Source organism: Solanum pennellii, chromosome 11, assembly GCF_001406875.1.
Source record: "Solanum pennellii chromosome 11, SPENNV200".
NCBI lineage: Eukaryota > Viridiplantae > Streptophyta > Magnoliopsida > Solanales > Solanaceae > Solanum > Solanum pennellii.
The window spans coordinates 63,925,964-63,942,605 of record NC_028647.1 but is presented as its reverse complement, the minus strand read 5'-3'; the positions used below and the strand labels follow the sequence as shown (position 1 = coordinate 63,942,605).

Here is a 16,642-nt window from a genome sequence, read left to right as displayed (position 1 = left end):
GGGGATTACGTATTGTCTAATCATTTTTAAGACATGTTTTTACATTTAGAAGCCAACTTTATGAATTACACGACTTTCTTAATTTTTAATGCGTATTAGCCCATGAATATTGGCTCATTTGGCGCCCGAAAGGTTTTTCTTAAAAAACGCTGTGAGGATAAGAAGAAAAAATGGTGACAACCAAATAGAATTCCCCGCAAAAATTTATTACTTTTGGAGGTGTTCTCTTTAGGCCCATATCTTAATGTTAGTGGGCCAAAGGAAGGGCCACGAGATAGGAGGATTTCAGCCCAATAAGAACCCTACTGGGCTTTTCCTCCTTTGAGGCCCACTAGGGAAGTCTAAAACAACAATGAGAAGTCTCAACATAAAATCGCGCGTTTTATCCTTTAATGAATCGATTCTTTGATTTTTGCTCTTTTAACAAGTATGTTCTAATTGGATGTAAATTTCGTAGAAGTTGAGTCGTGTTCAGATATAATTTCTAGAATATTATGATATCAAAATATAAATTTATGTACAGCGAAAACATTAGATATTTGTTACGAGGACACAAATTAAAGACCGGGACCAATCCAAAATATTGCAAAAGACCTAAAATCTTAGTACTTATAATTATTTTTTCTTTCTCTTATATACAATTATTTTGTTCTTTGGACCACCAAACCAAGTTTTTATGTTAGCTGATAATTTGATATTAATAATACATATTTATAGATGATCATGATTTAGTAATAATAATTATGTACTTGTTGATTTAATATATAATTCAAACGTGATGATGAATTCTTTTATACAACTAGTTATTAATTAATCTAAATAATTGATAAATATTATTTACACATGGTGTGTCCATTACCTACTAAGCCATGTTGTAATGACTAAATAAATCATTAATAATGTGCTTGGTGTCTTCAATGATCAATGAAGGGGATTGTAAATTATAGGATATCATGTCTAATTTTTAATTAAAGCGAAAATATTAAATAATTTTACGTCCTTACATCTTGAATTTGCAGAAAGATGAAATATATATCGGTTTTATCTCATCTCAAGGAGATAAAAGGTTGTTTACTCCCAATTCAGATAACTTATATCAAAATATGAAAAGAGATATAACAAGTATTAAAGGAAGCATATGATAAAAAAACAAACCAACAACATAAATCGCGTACACGATACTATAGACATAAAGAAGAAGCATATACAAGGCGTCAAACTATCATCAAACCTAACATTTAGGATATGAAACGATGTTATCATTCGTTAAAAAGTCTTAGTAATCAAAACTACTCGATATTCGAAAAAGGACAATACGTGCCTCATGAAATCTGTTTAGGTGTGTGAAAGCTGACTCGAACGGCGAAAAGAACAAGGGGCATTGTTGCACTTTGGCTAGTGGTGCATTTATTAAATGTTGTTTGGTCCCCTTTTGTTTATTACTACTACTATTTGCTCTGTAAATGCCATGTGATCTTTTTCACAGAAAAGTCTACAAAATTATTGGCACCATTTTGAGTCCTCTGCAAATGGGCCTAATCCAATACACCACCTGGTCCATACTCTAATAACTCACATCTTTTGTTTCAACTTTCTGTCATACCTACTGTTCAAAAAACACACATCCAAATTTAAATTATCGACTATTTTCTCCGTTTCAAAATAAATGTTAAGAAATTAATAAATACAATGTATAGTTTATTAAACAAATTGAACATTGTTAAAAGGGATAGAAGACAAATATACCTTTCGAACTATTGTAAATGGTATGCAGATACCATTTAGCATACTTTTGGGACATTAGTGTTCATGCCGTCCAAAACTAGAGCATATATACTTTTACTATAAATACTAAATAGGAATACGTGGTGCAATCTTATCCGTCGGATAAATGGATAAGATTATGATACGTGTACGTCCCGTTAGTATAAACGGTATATATGTTATAGTTTTCGAACTGCAGAGGCAACAATGTTTCAAAGTATGACGGAGAGTATCTACCTACCATTTACGATAGTTTGGGGGTGAATTTGTCCTTTTTCCATTGTTAAAAAGATGGTTATTTTTATATATTTTTTGGCTTTACAATCAAAACTTATTGAAGCCTGACTGTTTCAGATAAGTGCGTGGAGAATTTCATATAGGAAAAGTATTCCTTACAAATGATTTTTTCATATTCAGTTTTCGAAATTGAGACGTCTAGTTAAGAGAGGAAGAACTTTGTCCGTTGCCCCCTATCCTTTGGTGGTAGAAGATTTATCATAAGAGTGTAGTTTTAAAAAATATACTAATTTTTGTTTTGAATTATCGAGCTGACGTTTTGTTTCGAGAAAATATTTTTTACTACATCGATACTTATTTTAGGATGAAGAAAATAATAATAACTTGTTTTTTTTAAAAATGGAGAATTCTTTTGTTATTTTTTCTTTTTCAATTTATTTTATTTATCTTACTTTTTTTATTAATTCATTTAGAAAAATATCTTCTTCATTTTCGCAATCTCCTAATTCTAATTTTTCACATGTTTATTTAAAACACCAGATCAAAGACACAATTATAATTTAAAATTATAAATTTTAAATTTTAAATTTTATATCAAATCAAAATTAGACAGATAAAATATCTAAAAATATAAGAGATAAGTAGCACGTTGGCTAATGAAATGAGGACTAAACAATGACCTAGATGATAATAGCACAATATCAACAAAGGTTGCGTTGCAAATACGACCCGATAATTATTTCTTCGTTCTTATTAAAAAAAATAATTAATCGAGCTTTAAATTAAATATCGAACCAAAAATAAAGTGATAGATACTAAAAACTTTGTCAGAAAGATGACATTGATGCTTTTACATAGCTTTATCCTTTACTTTCTATAAACTATCAGTTTGGCTTTATCTTTTTTTCTCTTCTTTTTGTCTTTTACTATTCAATAATGTATGCAAGTGTGATCGAATATTAATATCGAACTCTGATTAAATTTAAATTTATATATAATATAATAGATTACTTAAAGGCATCACCTTTAATAGTGTTTTCTTTTTTTTAAGCATTTTGAATTCGAATTATCTATTTAAAAGTAGATATATAAATTTATATATTTTTAAAGGTAATACTTAAAAAAATACATTATTTAGAGTGTATAATGTATATATTATTTTTTTAATATATAAAATTAAATAATAATAAATTGAGTGTAATTTAAAAGTGGTTTATAAAAAAAAAATATACACAAATCTTATTTATTTTAAAATGATAGCGAATTATTAAAAAATAACTCTAACAAATAAAAACAAGAAGAAAAATAAAAATTGAGGCTAAAGAAACAACCTACAATAAGAATTGAAAATTAATGATAAGAAACATCAAATCAAAGACTCAACAAGAAATTTATCTATAATCCCATCCTCCATATATTAAATTATACTTCATGCCACCATAATACTAAAAAGAAAAAAAAAATCAATGTGTCTGTCAAACATTTGTTAGAATATTTAAATTTATATCGGAAAGTTTTAAATTGAAAGTTAAATACATCCTAATAAAGGTAACAGGTAACTTTATATTAAGAAAAACTCAAAATATTTAATTAAATATATGTGTATACACCAAATATAATGTCCTTTTGTAAAAACAGCAAATTCATGGTCTCCAAAATTATACATAGTGGTTAAGGATAATTTCGAGTTAGAATTATAACTAGGACGATATAAATGAACCAAACTTCTAAACAAATGACAAAATTAAACATTTTCATAAATTATAAAGATGAATTTAGATTTTTTCCTTTTCTTTTCTTAATAAACTTAAAAAAAATTAGAGTTACGTACATAAAACGATAATAACTTCTATATCTTTACGAGATAGAGCTAAATATTAAGATTCACACTCTTTTACCGCAGTCATTCACTATTGAACATAGCTCTTTTTCTTGAATTTTACCCTCAGTAACTCCTACGTTGAAAGCAAGATGTTATACATATACACCTTCGTTATATTTCTACTTCTTTATCATCATTTCATTTTCAAGATAACCCTATTCTCTTCGAATCTCACCAATTGAATTACTATAAACATGATAAAGAAATCTTCATCAACACGTTAAAAAAAATCAAAATTACTTTTTATCATCCGATTTATAATTGACCATGAGATTTTATTTCTTTTTATATAAACTTTTGAATGTACCTCTAATAATTAACATGGTTGGTGTTGGGTCATAAAACTTTAGTACATATATATATGTTCCACCATGAAAATGTCATTTATTTTTGGAGAAGGACCACTTTAAAAGAAATGGCTGGAATAATTGCTCAACCCTATATAATATTGAATAGTAGTACTTTAGTTGGTTTTGTTTGTGACAAGATATACATAACATATAATAAAAACAAATGAGAAATATAAAAGTACTTAGAAAAAAAATTGTTAAAATTAGTGAAATGTGAAAGGGTTAATGGGGGGGGGGATCACATTTAATGCTTCTTAAAGTTCTTTTTGCTGTTGGCTTGATGTGGTATGTCTGTTACAATGTTACTTTCTTCCCCTCTCAACCACTTGTCATTTTGTATATTTTGACAAGTCATCATCGAGAATTGTATCGGGATGAATATATGTATTTATTAAACGTTTTGAGTTTGAGTTTGAGTGTGAAAATAATTTATGATAAGAAGTGTTTCTTGTATAATAAAGTTTTACGTGATGTAAGTTTAAATTTGTGGAGGTTTGATATAGGTCCTGAATCGAATAAAAAACAAAATAATGATTTGAAGAAGTTGTGTTTTACCATTAAGGGATGAATGAGTAAGTGTACATCGTGTTAGAGCTTAAGAATTAACTTCTTAAATAGTCTTATCATGAAGAGATAAATTAAAATCTTTTCATTATTATTTAGGCGTATAAAATAATAACTTTTTGGTTAAATACATAAATAGATCGCTAAACTTGTTGGGTTTCTTTTCTCAGGTACTTCAACTATGTTATTTTCCTATTGAATCATTGAACCGCCCATAATTTGTTTCGTTTAAACAAACATTGTTGGCTGATGTGGAATCAAATTTGTGAGGGATATTGATAGAGGATACATATGTTGGTCCCAAACTCATTAATCTAATTGATAGTGAAAATGTTCGAAAATAATTATGTTTTACTTAAGTCATTTGAACACATTGGAAAACAAATGAGACGAACACGGTTTGTCTTCATTTCTTCAAGCAAAATCATTACAATTTAAACACAAGTGAAGGCATTTACAATAGAAAAAGACGATCAAAATCAACTAACAATGTTCAAAAGGAACAAATTATGGGTGGTTCAATGATTTAATAGGAAAATGACGTAGTTGAGGTACATGAGGAAAAATACTCAACAAATTTAGGGATCTATTTATGAATTCGGCCTAAATTTTTTTTAAAAAAAAACCATTTTTCTTAAATAAACCTGACGCGACAAGAATTTAAGTTAGATACTTTTTTAATTAACCAACTCAATAAATTTTAAATACCAAAGTTGGTTAAACCAAGAGAAGTCATTTTCATTTGTTGTATAGTAAATTACCCTTACATATATGTGAGTTATTATGATAGCAAAAAATACACTTTTCTTATAAATGTGTTGATTTTGTACCTTTTAACATTTTCAAAGTTGTTATTGTACAAAGCATTTAAAAATGAAGATGAAAATGATTCATTACATTAAAAGAAGAGAAAATAATTATAGTTTTGTACTTCACAAAATATAATTGTACTTCATTGTAGCCTTTTCATTTTTCAAAAAATAAATCTTTCTTTTTTTCATTGATATTAGATAAATCATATTAAAATTCGATTAAATATATATTTATGAATCTATTACTCAAAGCAACACTCTCCTCTTTCAAATAGGAGTAACATTTATATAAATTGATCATTTTCAAGAGAATAAATTGATGAATTTCAAAATTAATTTTTTAATTTTAATCAATTTTTTCAATCAAAATTTTTTACTACTTTTTATTTTTAGAAAAAAAAAAAGCATATGTGCTAAAATACAACTTTTAAATTCTAACAAAATTTATGAACTCAAAACAAAGAGTTTTGTGTCATTTTGCAATAAGTGGGGTAACTTGTATTCATGTGCAATCTGAGATCAATGTCTTTTTTCTATTTTCCATGACTTTATTCAAATGACTTCTCCTTTATTTCCTTTGTAAGTTTATGAGTTTTGGAAATTAATCGAGATTTTATCGAAAATAATTTTTTTAATAATTTGTATATCTATATATATTACTCTCTTCATATTTTATTTGTTTGATTGAATAGTGCTTTGTGAATGTCATATAATTAATTTTCTATTTCAATTCATTTATCTTATTTCTTTTCAATTTTATTCTACTTAAAAAGATTCTTATCTTCTTTAATTTCATAAATTTTTAATATTAATTTATCACGTGACACATTTAAAGTGATAACATTCAAAAGCTTTATTTTCTTTGTCATATTTAATAACAGATAGTATTAAATAAATAGTATAAAATAATATTAGTATTTACTGTGTACTAATCCTAGTCCTATTAGGATTAGTACTCCTTAATTCTAGTCCTATTAGGATTAGTACTCCTTCCTATATCTCCTATATATATCTCCCATGTATTCCCTTAACACTTGAATATAATCAATATTCCTTCAATATTATACGAGATATCTTTTTACTTTTTAGTTCGTCCGAAATAAGATATCACTTTATATCTTTGATAAAATGATTTCCAGACACATAGATATCTAAGAATTAGTTCAGATAATGAAATTTTAAAAGTCTGCCTTTTTTCTTTTAAATACCATGTTAAATTAAAAAATGCAATATAAAATAAGACAAAAAGTATTTTTTTTTCAAATTACGTGTTAAAAACATTAAAATCTTATTTTTTTAAAAAAATTTTAAAAAAAAACAAATAAAATGTTAACTGTTGATTTGAAAGGACAGATCATATAAAGAGACAAATACTTTTATGTAAGCATTACGTTTTAGCCTATCAAAAACACTCAATTGCATCACGCGTCTCTAGAGCGTGTGCATCGCACTCGTCTCAAATCCCGAGGCTACCGATACATTGATATTCACTTTGGAGTCCGAATTATTTTACTCGGTTTTGAGAGATATTATATTTGAATCCGACAAATTGAATAGATTATGAAAGATTCGCGTCTCTAGTTAACAAAGTTCTAAAACTATAAGTTTGTTGATATCTGCTTTTGAACTCGACTCATCCTAATCCTCTTTTAGATATATTAGATTTGAATCCGAAAGATTGAACGGATTATGAATATATCTGAACCTCAAATCATAATATTCATATTCTGAATACATCTCTATTTAATCTTTTACAATTAAAAAGTTTTTTTCTTTATGTGAACTACCAAAGACGCATATATTTTAATTTTTTTGTTTCAATTTATGTGACGTAATACAGATTTTAAGAATTAACAATTTAATTTCAATCATGAATTTAAACATGAAGTCTTGAAATATTACATTAATTCATAATTTAAGATATATATAAAAAAATATGATAAAAAAAGATTTATTTGTATATTAAATTTTATAACATGTCACGTAAATTAAAAGCGAAAAATCATATGATTTTTACAAGGTAAAAAGATTTTTAATCACTAACATGATGCAATTTGTACTGAATAAATATACTGACAAAGTGAAAACTGTTAATTGTATGTCATTAACTTTTTACTGTACTTTACATTTTTTTAACCAGGGTTAATTTTGTCCAAAAGTCAGTATAACTGTTCTCACGAGAAGTACACTTTCAGTAAAAAGACTGTGTCCCTTGTTTCTCGCGTTTTTATACGATATTTTATCAATCAAACAAAATTATTAATTTTCCCGTTTAAATTTACGTGACATAATTTAATCAGACACAATTTTATAAAATACATATTTATTTTTTTAAATATTTAAAAATTATTATTAAAAGTTTCATAGATATTTGCTAAATAAGAAAATTTATTTCTTTATTAGCATTGAATTTAAAGAAAATGTATCATATAAAATCAAGATGGAAGGAGTAATTAAGCACTTTTTTAACATTGTAAATAGGAAGAATAATTTTATTATATCACTTTTCTGTATAATAAATAAAATGTTATGAAAAATTGTGATTGAGAAATAATTATAATTAATAATAGGATAAATTATAAATTAAGTGTAAAATTATTTTATTGATTTTATATAGTAGACAAGTATTATTGGATATTTTAAAATAGTATATAGATAACTATTATTGGACGGAGCGAGTATTACTATAGATAACTATTATCAGATGGAGGGAGTATTTCTTACTTGTCATATTAGTTGATTACTTGTGAAAACATTATTCATGAACTTGAGGTTATTGACGAATAATCTCGAATACTATAATAAAATGGATGTCAATTATCGGGGTGAAAGTGATACATGTTCAAAGGTCCAGAGCTTAGAAGAAATTGCGAATACCATCGGAAAAATCAATGTTAATGATGAAGTTGGAGATGATACGATATCTTGGGAACAATTACGCATAAGAAAACACTTATCGCATTTAAAACTCTCCACATTTTCTGGTGCAATTCGAACAGACAACACCGGAGCTCTTACATGCAATAAAAACAGTTAGAAATGAGCTTTAACCACATTTAAATTTTAAGAAAAAACAGAACACTATAGGATCACATTTCACTAAATTGTCTTAAATATATTTGTACTTTTAAAGAATTATTAATTTATCATATTAGTAGGACCATACATTTATATAGGAGTATTCTGAAAATATGTTATCTTATTATTTTATCGAAATTGATGATTTTTTCCATTGGCCAAAGGCGAGATCGGAAAAAAATATTATTTTAGAGAGATTATTCATTTATCGAATATTAATTTACAAAGATTTTATTATAATCTAATTATTTTAAATTTTACGATCCAAATTTATAATCTATATATCACACGAAGATAACGACATTCATATAAATATATCGAAAATTGGTTATACCGAAAACCATGTCGTTTCTTCTCATGTCTCATCTTAAATTTAACTTGCTATACTTGGCAGTATAATAAGTACTACGTCTTCTAGTAGTGAAGTTCACATTTTTTTTCTTTTGTCGCCAAGCAAAACGGCACCGGCGACGGCGACGGCGACGGTAACGGTGACTGATGAGTTAAAGGAGTGACAACGGAGTGAGATTGTACTGCCGGATTGTGAGAACTAACTAGTGTATATTCCGTCAACTAATAACGCCGGCCGGCCGGCGATTCATTTACTGATCTTGTACTTGTAGAGGATGTTGCTAACGTCATTTACTTGCTACGATCCAAGTTTCCCGTGTTGTTTTGTGTGAATCGTCTCGTTTTGGCTTCGATCGGAGAAGAAACTGTACGGATATTAACATTCACTTTAATGCATTTATGTTGCACATATATATATATATATATAGTACTCGCTCTGTAAATGTGTTTTTTGAAGCTGAAAAGCCTGTAATCGGAAGTTTTTCTTTCGACTTTTTTCTTTTTGCGGATATTGATTGATTGATATAAGTAGAAAGAAGGAAGTCAGAAGCTACTGCTTTCCGTTTTAGGATTTGATTGAAGAGGAGAGTATTGATGATGACGCTGTAGAGTCATAGTTATTTTTTTTTTCAATTTTTGAGGTTTAATATCAGTTTTCATTATCGGAAATTTTCAGTTTCATTTTGAAAATCGGTAATAATTTTCATCAGATCCATATTTTGTTTGCCTGTAAATGTGTTTGTGTTTATTCACCTCACTATTTGTTTTTCTGTTCTCTGAACCTATTAATAGGATTTTTTTGGTTGAAATTTCTGGTTTCTGTGCTTTTTATCCTCATTTCTGGACCTTTTGATTGAACTTGTTGAGCGTAGTTTTCTCCATTGTTGTTCAGCTTCAAAAATAGTGTATATTTGGTGAATCGGTCAACAAATTCGGAGAGTCTGAGCAAGATGGATTTGCTCTGCTGCTTGTAATTGTTGTTGAAATTTACTGGTTTTTGACTTTTTGTAGTTATTTTCTAATTTTTTTTGTACCTTCTACTTGTATATCTTGTCTAAATTTATTGGTTTCTGTACGTGTTTTCTCATTATTGTATCTTTTTGCTTTGAATTTATTACTGAAATTTGTTTTATTTGTGGTACACAGCTTTTAAGCTTTTCTGGAATTGCTGTTCTGTAATTGTTTTCAACTAAGGAGAAGGGGAAAAACTGTTGGATTAGCGAAATGAAGGAGATTTTGGAGAAGTGTGTGGATTCACAGCTATGGCACGCCTGTGCAGGAGGAATGGTGCAAATCCCTCCGGTTAACTCCAAAGTCTACTATTTTGCACAAGGGCATGCTGAACATACTCTTATGAATGTGGATTTCTCAGCTCTACCAGGAAGTCCTGCTCTGATTCTATGCAGAGTAGCTGCTGTGAAGTTCTTAGCGGACCCTGAAACAGATGAGGTTTATGCTAAGATTAGGGTTGTCCCAGTTGGGAACAAGGGGAATGACTTTGATGATGATGATGACATTTTGGGTAGTAATGAGTCAGGAACAGCTGAAAAACCCAATTCATTTGCCAAGACATTGACTCAATCAGATGCAAATAATGGTGGTGGATTCTCTGTGCCAAGATACTGTGCAGAGACAATATTTCCTAGGTTGGATTACACGGCTGACCCGCCTGTGCAGACCGTGACAGCCAAAGATGTTCATGGTGAAACTTGGAAGTTTAGACACATTTATAGGGGTACTCCCAGGAGGCATTTGTTAACGACTGGTTGGAGTAGTTTTGTGAATCAGAAGAAACTTGTTGCTGGAGATTCCATTGTGTTTTTGAGGGCAGAAAATGGTGAACTTTGTGTTGGAATTCGTAGGGCGAAAAGAGGTGGTATTGGTGGGCCTGAAGCCCCATCTGGATGGAACTCTGGTGCTGGAAATTATGGTGGATTTTCTGCGTTTTTGAGGGAAGAGATGAGCAAAAATGGAAATTTGACTTCTCCAACTCGGAGCTTAAGGGGAAAGGGAAGGGTGAGGCCTGAATCAGTTGTTGAAGCTGCATATCTTGCTTCTAGTGGGCAGCCTTTTGAAGTTGTTTATTATCCTCGTGCAAACACACCAGAATTTTGTGTTAGGGCATCTTCAGTGAATGCTGCAATGAGGATTCAATGGTGCTCAGGAATGAGGTTCAAAATGGCTTTTGAAACCGAGGATTCTTCTCGAATCAGTTGGTTCATGGGAACTATATCCTCCATTCAACTTGCTGATCCCATCCGCTGGCCCAATTCGCCATGGAGGCTTCTTCAGGTAATGCAGCTATTTTCAGCTTTCTATTTGGGGCCAAAGTTTGTGTTGTTGTCTATTAATGTGTCAATTACCTGGCCGTTGTTCTGATATTCTCTGTATCAGCTCTTTAATTGATTGGTGAATATCTTATAGCGAGTTAATAGTCCTCCAATATTATTTTGACCTACTTTCCATATTTCTAAGGTGTAGTGAGATTTCATTGTTGCATTGCTAAACTGCAGGGATACTGTTCAACTTTCTTAGGACTTTTCCAAGGTTTAAAGTAAGTCACAGTATGTAGGTTGATTGTTTGACCATTTCAATGTCTGAGTATGTTTAGGATTTATGTCATGTTCCGGTTATTCTCATATTACTCGTAATCAGCCCACTAACAGGAAAAATCTGATGTTTCCTTTTTCATGATTATGAAGTGTAGATAAACACATTTCCTTCTATTGCAAGGTCATTCGATAAATAGTCCACCTTACTTTTTCTTGTTTCTCTATAATTTTCAAGGGTTTACTTTCTTTCTCTGTCCATCATTGTTTTCTTGGGAATAAGGGTTATAAGTTTTTGGGATCTGTCCAAGAGATGTATTCTTCATCTTGTGTCATATTGGGAACTTCAGAAAAAATGACTTGGTATTTCATTGGCAAACTATGGCATAAAATAGATGTTACATTTGTTCTTTCATACAACTACTTTGATGCCCTCAAGATTTCAAAATGCAATATGCAGTTGCAGCTCTGCTCACCTTTTAGTCTAAGTTTAGGGTGGTAAAACTTTTCTCCATGTACTGCAGGTGGCATGGGATGAACCTGATTTATTGCAAAATGTAAAACATGTCAGCCCGTGGCTTGTCGAATTGGTCTCAAATATGCCAGTCATTCACCTCTCGCCCTTCTCACCGCCAAGAAAAAAGCTGCGTCTACCACCAGATTTCTCACTTGACAGCCAGTTTCAGTTACCATCTTTTTCAGGCAACCCCCTCAGGTCCAGCAGTCCTTTCTGTTGTTTATCTGACAACATCACTGCAGGCATACAGGGAGCCAGGCATGCTCAATTTGGAGTACCTTTATTGGATCTTCACCTTAGCAACAAATTACCGTCAGGACTGTTACCACCAAGTTTCCAGCGCGTTGCAGCCAACTCACAACTTCCTAATGTCATCAATAAGTGCCAAAATGACAGAAATGATAACATCTCTTGTTTGCTTACAATGGGTACTTCAAGTAAGACATTGGACAAAAATGATAGTGTGAATACACCTCGGTTCTTACTCTTCGGTCAGCCAATTCTGACTGAGCAACAAATCTCTAATGGATGTTCTGTCAGTGCTCCACAAGTAGTCCAAACAGGGAAAGACTTAGGCAGGATACAACCGATCAACGAAAAACATCCTTCTGAGCAGAAAGGCAGCATTCAAGACAATCTATCGAGTGCAACATTTTTCTGGAATCGAGGTTATCATGCAGCTGAACTTGGTGTACTCAATACTGGTCACTGCAAAGTATTCCTCGAGTCAGAAGATGTTGGCCGTACACTTGATCTGTCAGTTATGGGATCATATGAAGAACTGTACAAAAGACTTGCAAACATGTTTGGACTTGAAAGACCAGATATGCTGACCCGTGTGCTCTATCATGATGCAACAGGTGCTGTTAAACACACCGGAGATGAACCATTCAGGTGCCTTGTTTTCTCCAGTACCTTCTGCTTTTGATTATTTTCCCAGTGAAAAAGGTCGTGTATACGTGCGTGTGTGAAGCACACATTGTTTATTTAAAGTTTAATGAACCTTTCTCTCGGACTTGTTTAATTTTGCAGTGACTTTGTTAAGAGTGCAAAAAGATTGACAATTCTGATGAACTCAAGCAGCAATATTAAAAGGTAATTGTTAACCATACTCTTCCTTGATAGCTAAGTCCTTAAAACCGGAAAGTATGATAATTTTCAAAATAAATGTTCCGTATTTGCCACTTCTTGATTTCTTTCAACCTTGTATATCAGGAAATGGTTAACTGGTCTCGCAACTGCTGAACGTGGTCTAGATTCATCAAACCAGGCAGGACCTCTTAGCATCTTTGCATAGAATCATCGGCATTTGATAGCCTCTGTGTGTATAAGTACCTTTCTCGTTCTTTTGTTTTTCGTAACGACTGCTTCACTGCTAGTACTAAGGAACACTATCAGTGAAAATATTATGTTTGTTTCTGTATGGATATTTTGAGTTGCTCTTTATGTTGAAAACATTCAATGTGCTTTCTTTAACAGTCTGTGGTGTTGTCGTATTTGTTGGTGTTTTTACTCTGAAAAGGACATGAATACGTGAGCCTACCCCACCCCCTCAACCACGATGGCCTATCGTTGAATTGTATGATCTTCTCATCTAAAAGTTTTAGTCTATTAGATAAGAGTCAATCCTCGTGATTGAGTTTGATAAGCTACGTGGACATTCATGCTATATTATATTTTGTGATTTTTATTTATCAAGGTGGAACTTTAATCATCATTTAAAATGTTAAATGTTTCAATTAGGAAACTAAGAGCAACTTTTTTTGGTCATATGTTTTCATTTATATGTGACATGTTTGCATTTTAGTATTAACATTCTAATATCTTATTGTCCATAGTACTTGGCATGTCAATATTTATTTCTCTATTTTAATGATCAAATCACATATTGGAAAAATGACCAGAAACTATGTGTGGAAATAAATGAATGGTCTAGAAGCAAATAGAGTAAAAACTTGTTGGGTAAATGGGAAGGAACATTCATTTCTCACCTACTTTTGTCTCCTTTAAATGCTTATATTAATGTGAACTTTGTTCCTTTTTAACTTTTTTTTTTAAAAAATCAAAAGGAACAAATTAATCGACTTCGAGGAACTATCAAAAACAATTTCTTTATTTCATAAAAATAGACATAATATTTATATATATCCTATTTTCTTTAAATTTCACTTGTGAGATTTACACTTTATAGTACTCAATAAAGTGTAACTAACAAATGATGGTATTAGTAATAGATGTCCTATTAATACATGGATAAGCATCGGTTAAGATATAATTATCTGTACCAAATTAAATAATGCATAAGAAATAATATCAAACGTAATTAGTTTCAATATTACTCATAGAACTTAATTCAATATTATTCTTATAAGATCTCTATCAAATAACCCCATCAACTAATTACCAAACAACAATTGAAGCATTGCTTGCCAACCCAATTATGGTTAGGTTTTCATCAAATCAATGTGATTTCTAATTTAGAGTGAGATGATGACATGAGTAAAACCCCTTTTAACATCAAAATAATCAAGCAACTTATGTGTCTTTGCTACACGGATTCAGTATTTGAACTTTACGAAAGTTGTTTTTTTAAAAAATAAATATTGATTTTATTTTATTTTTAAAGTTATGAGTTTATAATTCGTATTTTATACATAACTTTATATTCGACATAAGCAATATGTTGAGTTTTAATTAACTTGCTATTGTGCCTTTCAAGTATATTTATCACTTAATCATAATTAAGAAATATATTAATTTTCAACTGTTAAAGTTAAATTGATATTTTTTTGATGTGGACATTTACTACCATTTCAATTTATTTAAAGCAATTTTTAGTTTCAAACTTATATTTGAAATGTTAAAGACCCCACTATTAAATAGTATCTTGATATATTCGACATATTATTAATTAAAATCAATAGACTTTTGAGTTCAGGATCTTTTAAAAACAATCTCTCTACTTTTACGAGGTAGTAATAAGATTCACATTTAGTCTGCTCTCCCAAGACTACAACTAGTGAAATTTCATGGAATATGTTATTGTCAATCCAAAACATTCGAATTTTTTTTCTTCTTAAAATTATAACAAGTTAAAATAAAACGAATAAATTAAAACGGAGAGATTAATAAAGCATTCATTTGACTAGAAGCACTTTGGTAAAAGTATTCATTGAAGTTTTCACGTGGGGTTTCCATTGACATCGCCGTATTGATGGGTGAGTTTCATTTATGTCTAAACTTTCATTAATGGCTTTATTTGACTACAAACACTTTGGTAAAAGTATTCATTAATCCCATTGAAATGTGGATTAAAATAATTCTTTGTGATGAAATTAATGCATCACGTTAAATAATGGGAAACTTACATAAATATACAAAAATAAAAAAATATTTACCATTTATAGCAATAATATCTTTTTTTCACTTGATCACTTTTAATTCATATTGCAGATTTGACATAGTATTGTTATAAATGGTAATAAATAAAAAGTATTGCTAAAATCAGTAATTATTTATTAAAATGTACTAATTTATGTAATTTTTCCTTAAATAATACTACTATAATTATAATAATTTTGAACAATTTTATTACTAATCCCAATAAGTGGAACATTGAATATAATGGGTCATTAATGCTTTAGCACAAATACATGGATAACTTATTCTAAAAGAAATCAAACAACTTTAGCCTAGTACTACAAGTAATAAATAACATTATTTGTTCATGTTTACTAGATGTTTTGAATATTTGAAAGTTCACTATGATAGATAAATAATTAGAAGAATCATAATTTCTTCTTAACAAGTATTTTCGATATACAATTATAATATATGTTATTTTTTTTGAAATTTAGAGGTTATGAGTCATGAATTCAAAATTTTGATAGTTGTCTCTATAGATATATATGTTAATTTTTTCCGAATATGTTTGAGGAATTTCTATTGACCTCCATTTTTTTGGAGTTTCAAGATCATGAAGCACATACTCATGATTACATGTGTTGGAGTGTATTGTCCCTGAGAATTTTGGTAATTCAGAATTTCGACGTGAATTTTGCTGCAAAATTTATATGGACGTTCCTTAAGATCTTATATATGGAGTCAGTGTCACCACAGAAAAAAACAATCAATTTTCAAGGTCAAATGAGCACTAGAGCATGTAAACCCTCAATTTTATCGATTTTCATGTGCCTATTATAGTCCACCATCTTTTTTGGTGATCCGAAATTCGACGTCATTTTTGTCAAAAATTTACAGGACGTCCTTAAGACCTTAAATGTGGAGCCAGTTGGTCACCACGACAAAAAAGGTCCATTTTAAAGGTCAAACGAGCCCTAGAGCAAGTAAACCCCTCATTTTGTTAATTTTCGTGTGCAATAGTCTAACATATTTTTTGGTGATCCGAAATTCAGTTGTAATTTTTGTCAAAAACTTACCTAGACATCCCTTAAGATCTTAGCTATTAGTCAGTTGGTCACCATAGCCAAAACGACCCATTGTCAAGGTCAAACGAGCCCTAGCGCAGGTAAAACCCC

General features: G+C 30.1%; 1 protein-coding gene across 1 annotated transcript; it reads left to right on the top strand.

The window, feature by feature from the left end:
* Positions 1-9,026: 9,026 nt before the first annotated feature.
* Positions 9,027-13,570, top strand: LOC107005040 (auxin response factor 18). The gene is made up of 5 exons (XM_015203503.2): positions 9,027-9,405; positions 10,185-11,330; positions 12,112-12,998; positions 13,137-13,199; positions 13,320-13,570. Exons 2-5 carry the CDS (start codon positions 10,263-10,265, stop codon positions 13,399-13,401), a joined length of 2,100 nt encoding a protein of 699 aa, XP_015058989.1. The 5' UTR covers positions 9,027-9,405; positions 10,185-10,262; the 3' UTR covers positions 13,402-13,570.
* Positions 13,571-16,642: the final 3,072 nt, after the last annotated feature.

Excerpts from the sequence above, each read along its gene's own strand:
- LOC107005040 (XM_015203503.2), top strand. The coding sequence starts at position 10,263 with ATGAAGGAGATTTTGGAGAAGTGTGTGGATTCACAGCTATGGCACGCC. Across the intron at positions 12,999-13,136 it reads ACCGGAGATGAACCATTCAG|TGACTTTGTTAAGAGTGCAA; the intron begins GTGCCTTGTTTT and ends TTAATTTTGCAG. Across the intron at positions 13,200-13,319 it reads TCAAGCAGCAATATTAAAAG|GAAATGGTTAACTGGTCTCG; the intron begins GTAATTGTTAAC and ends CTTGTATATCAG.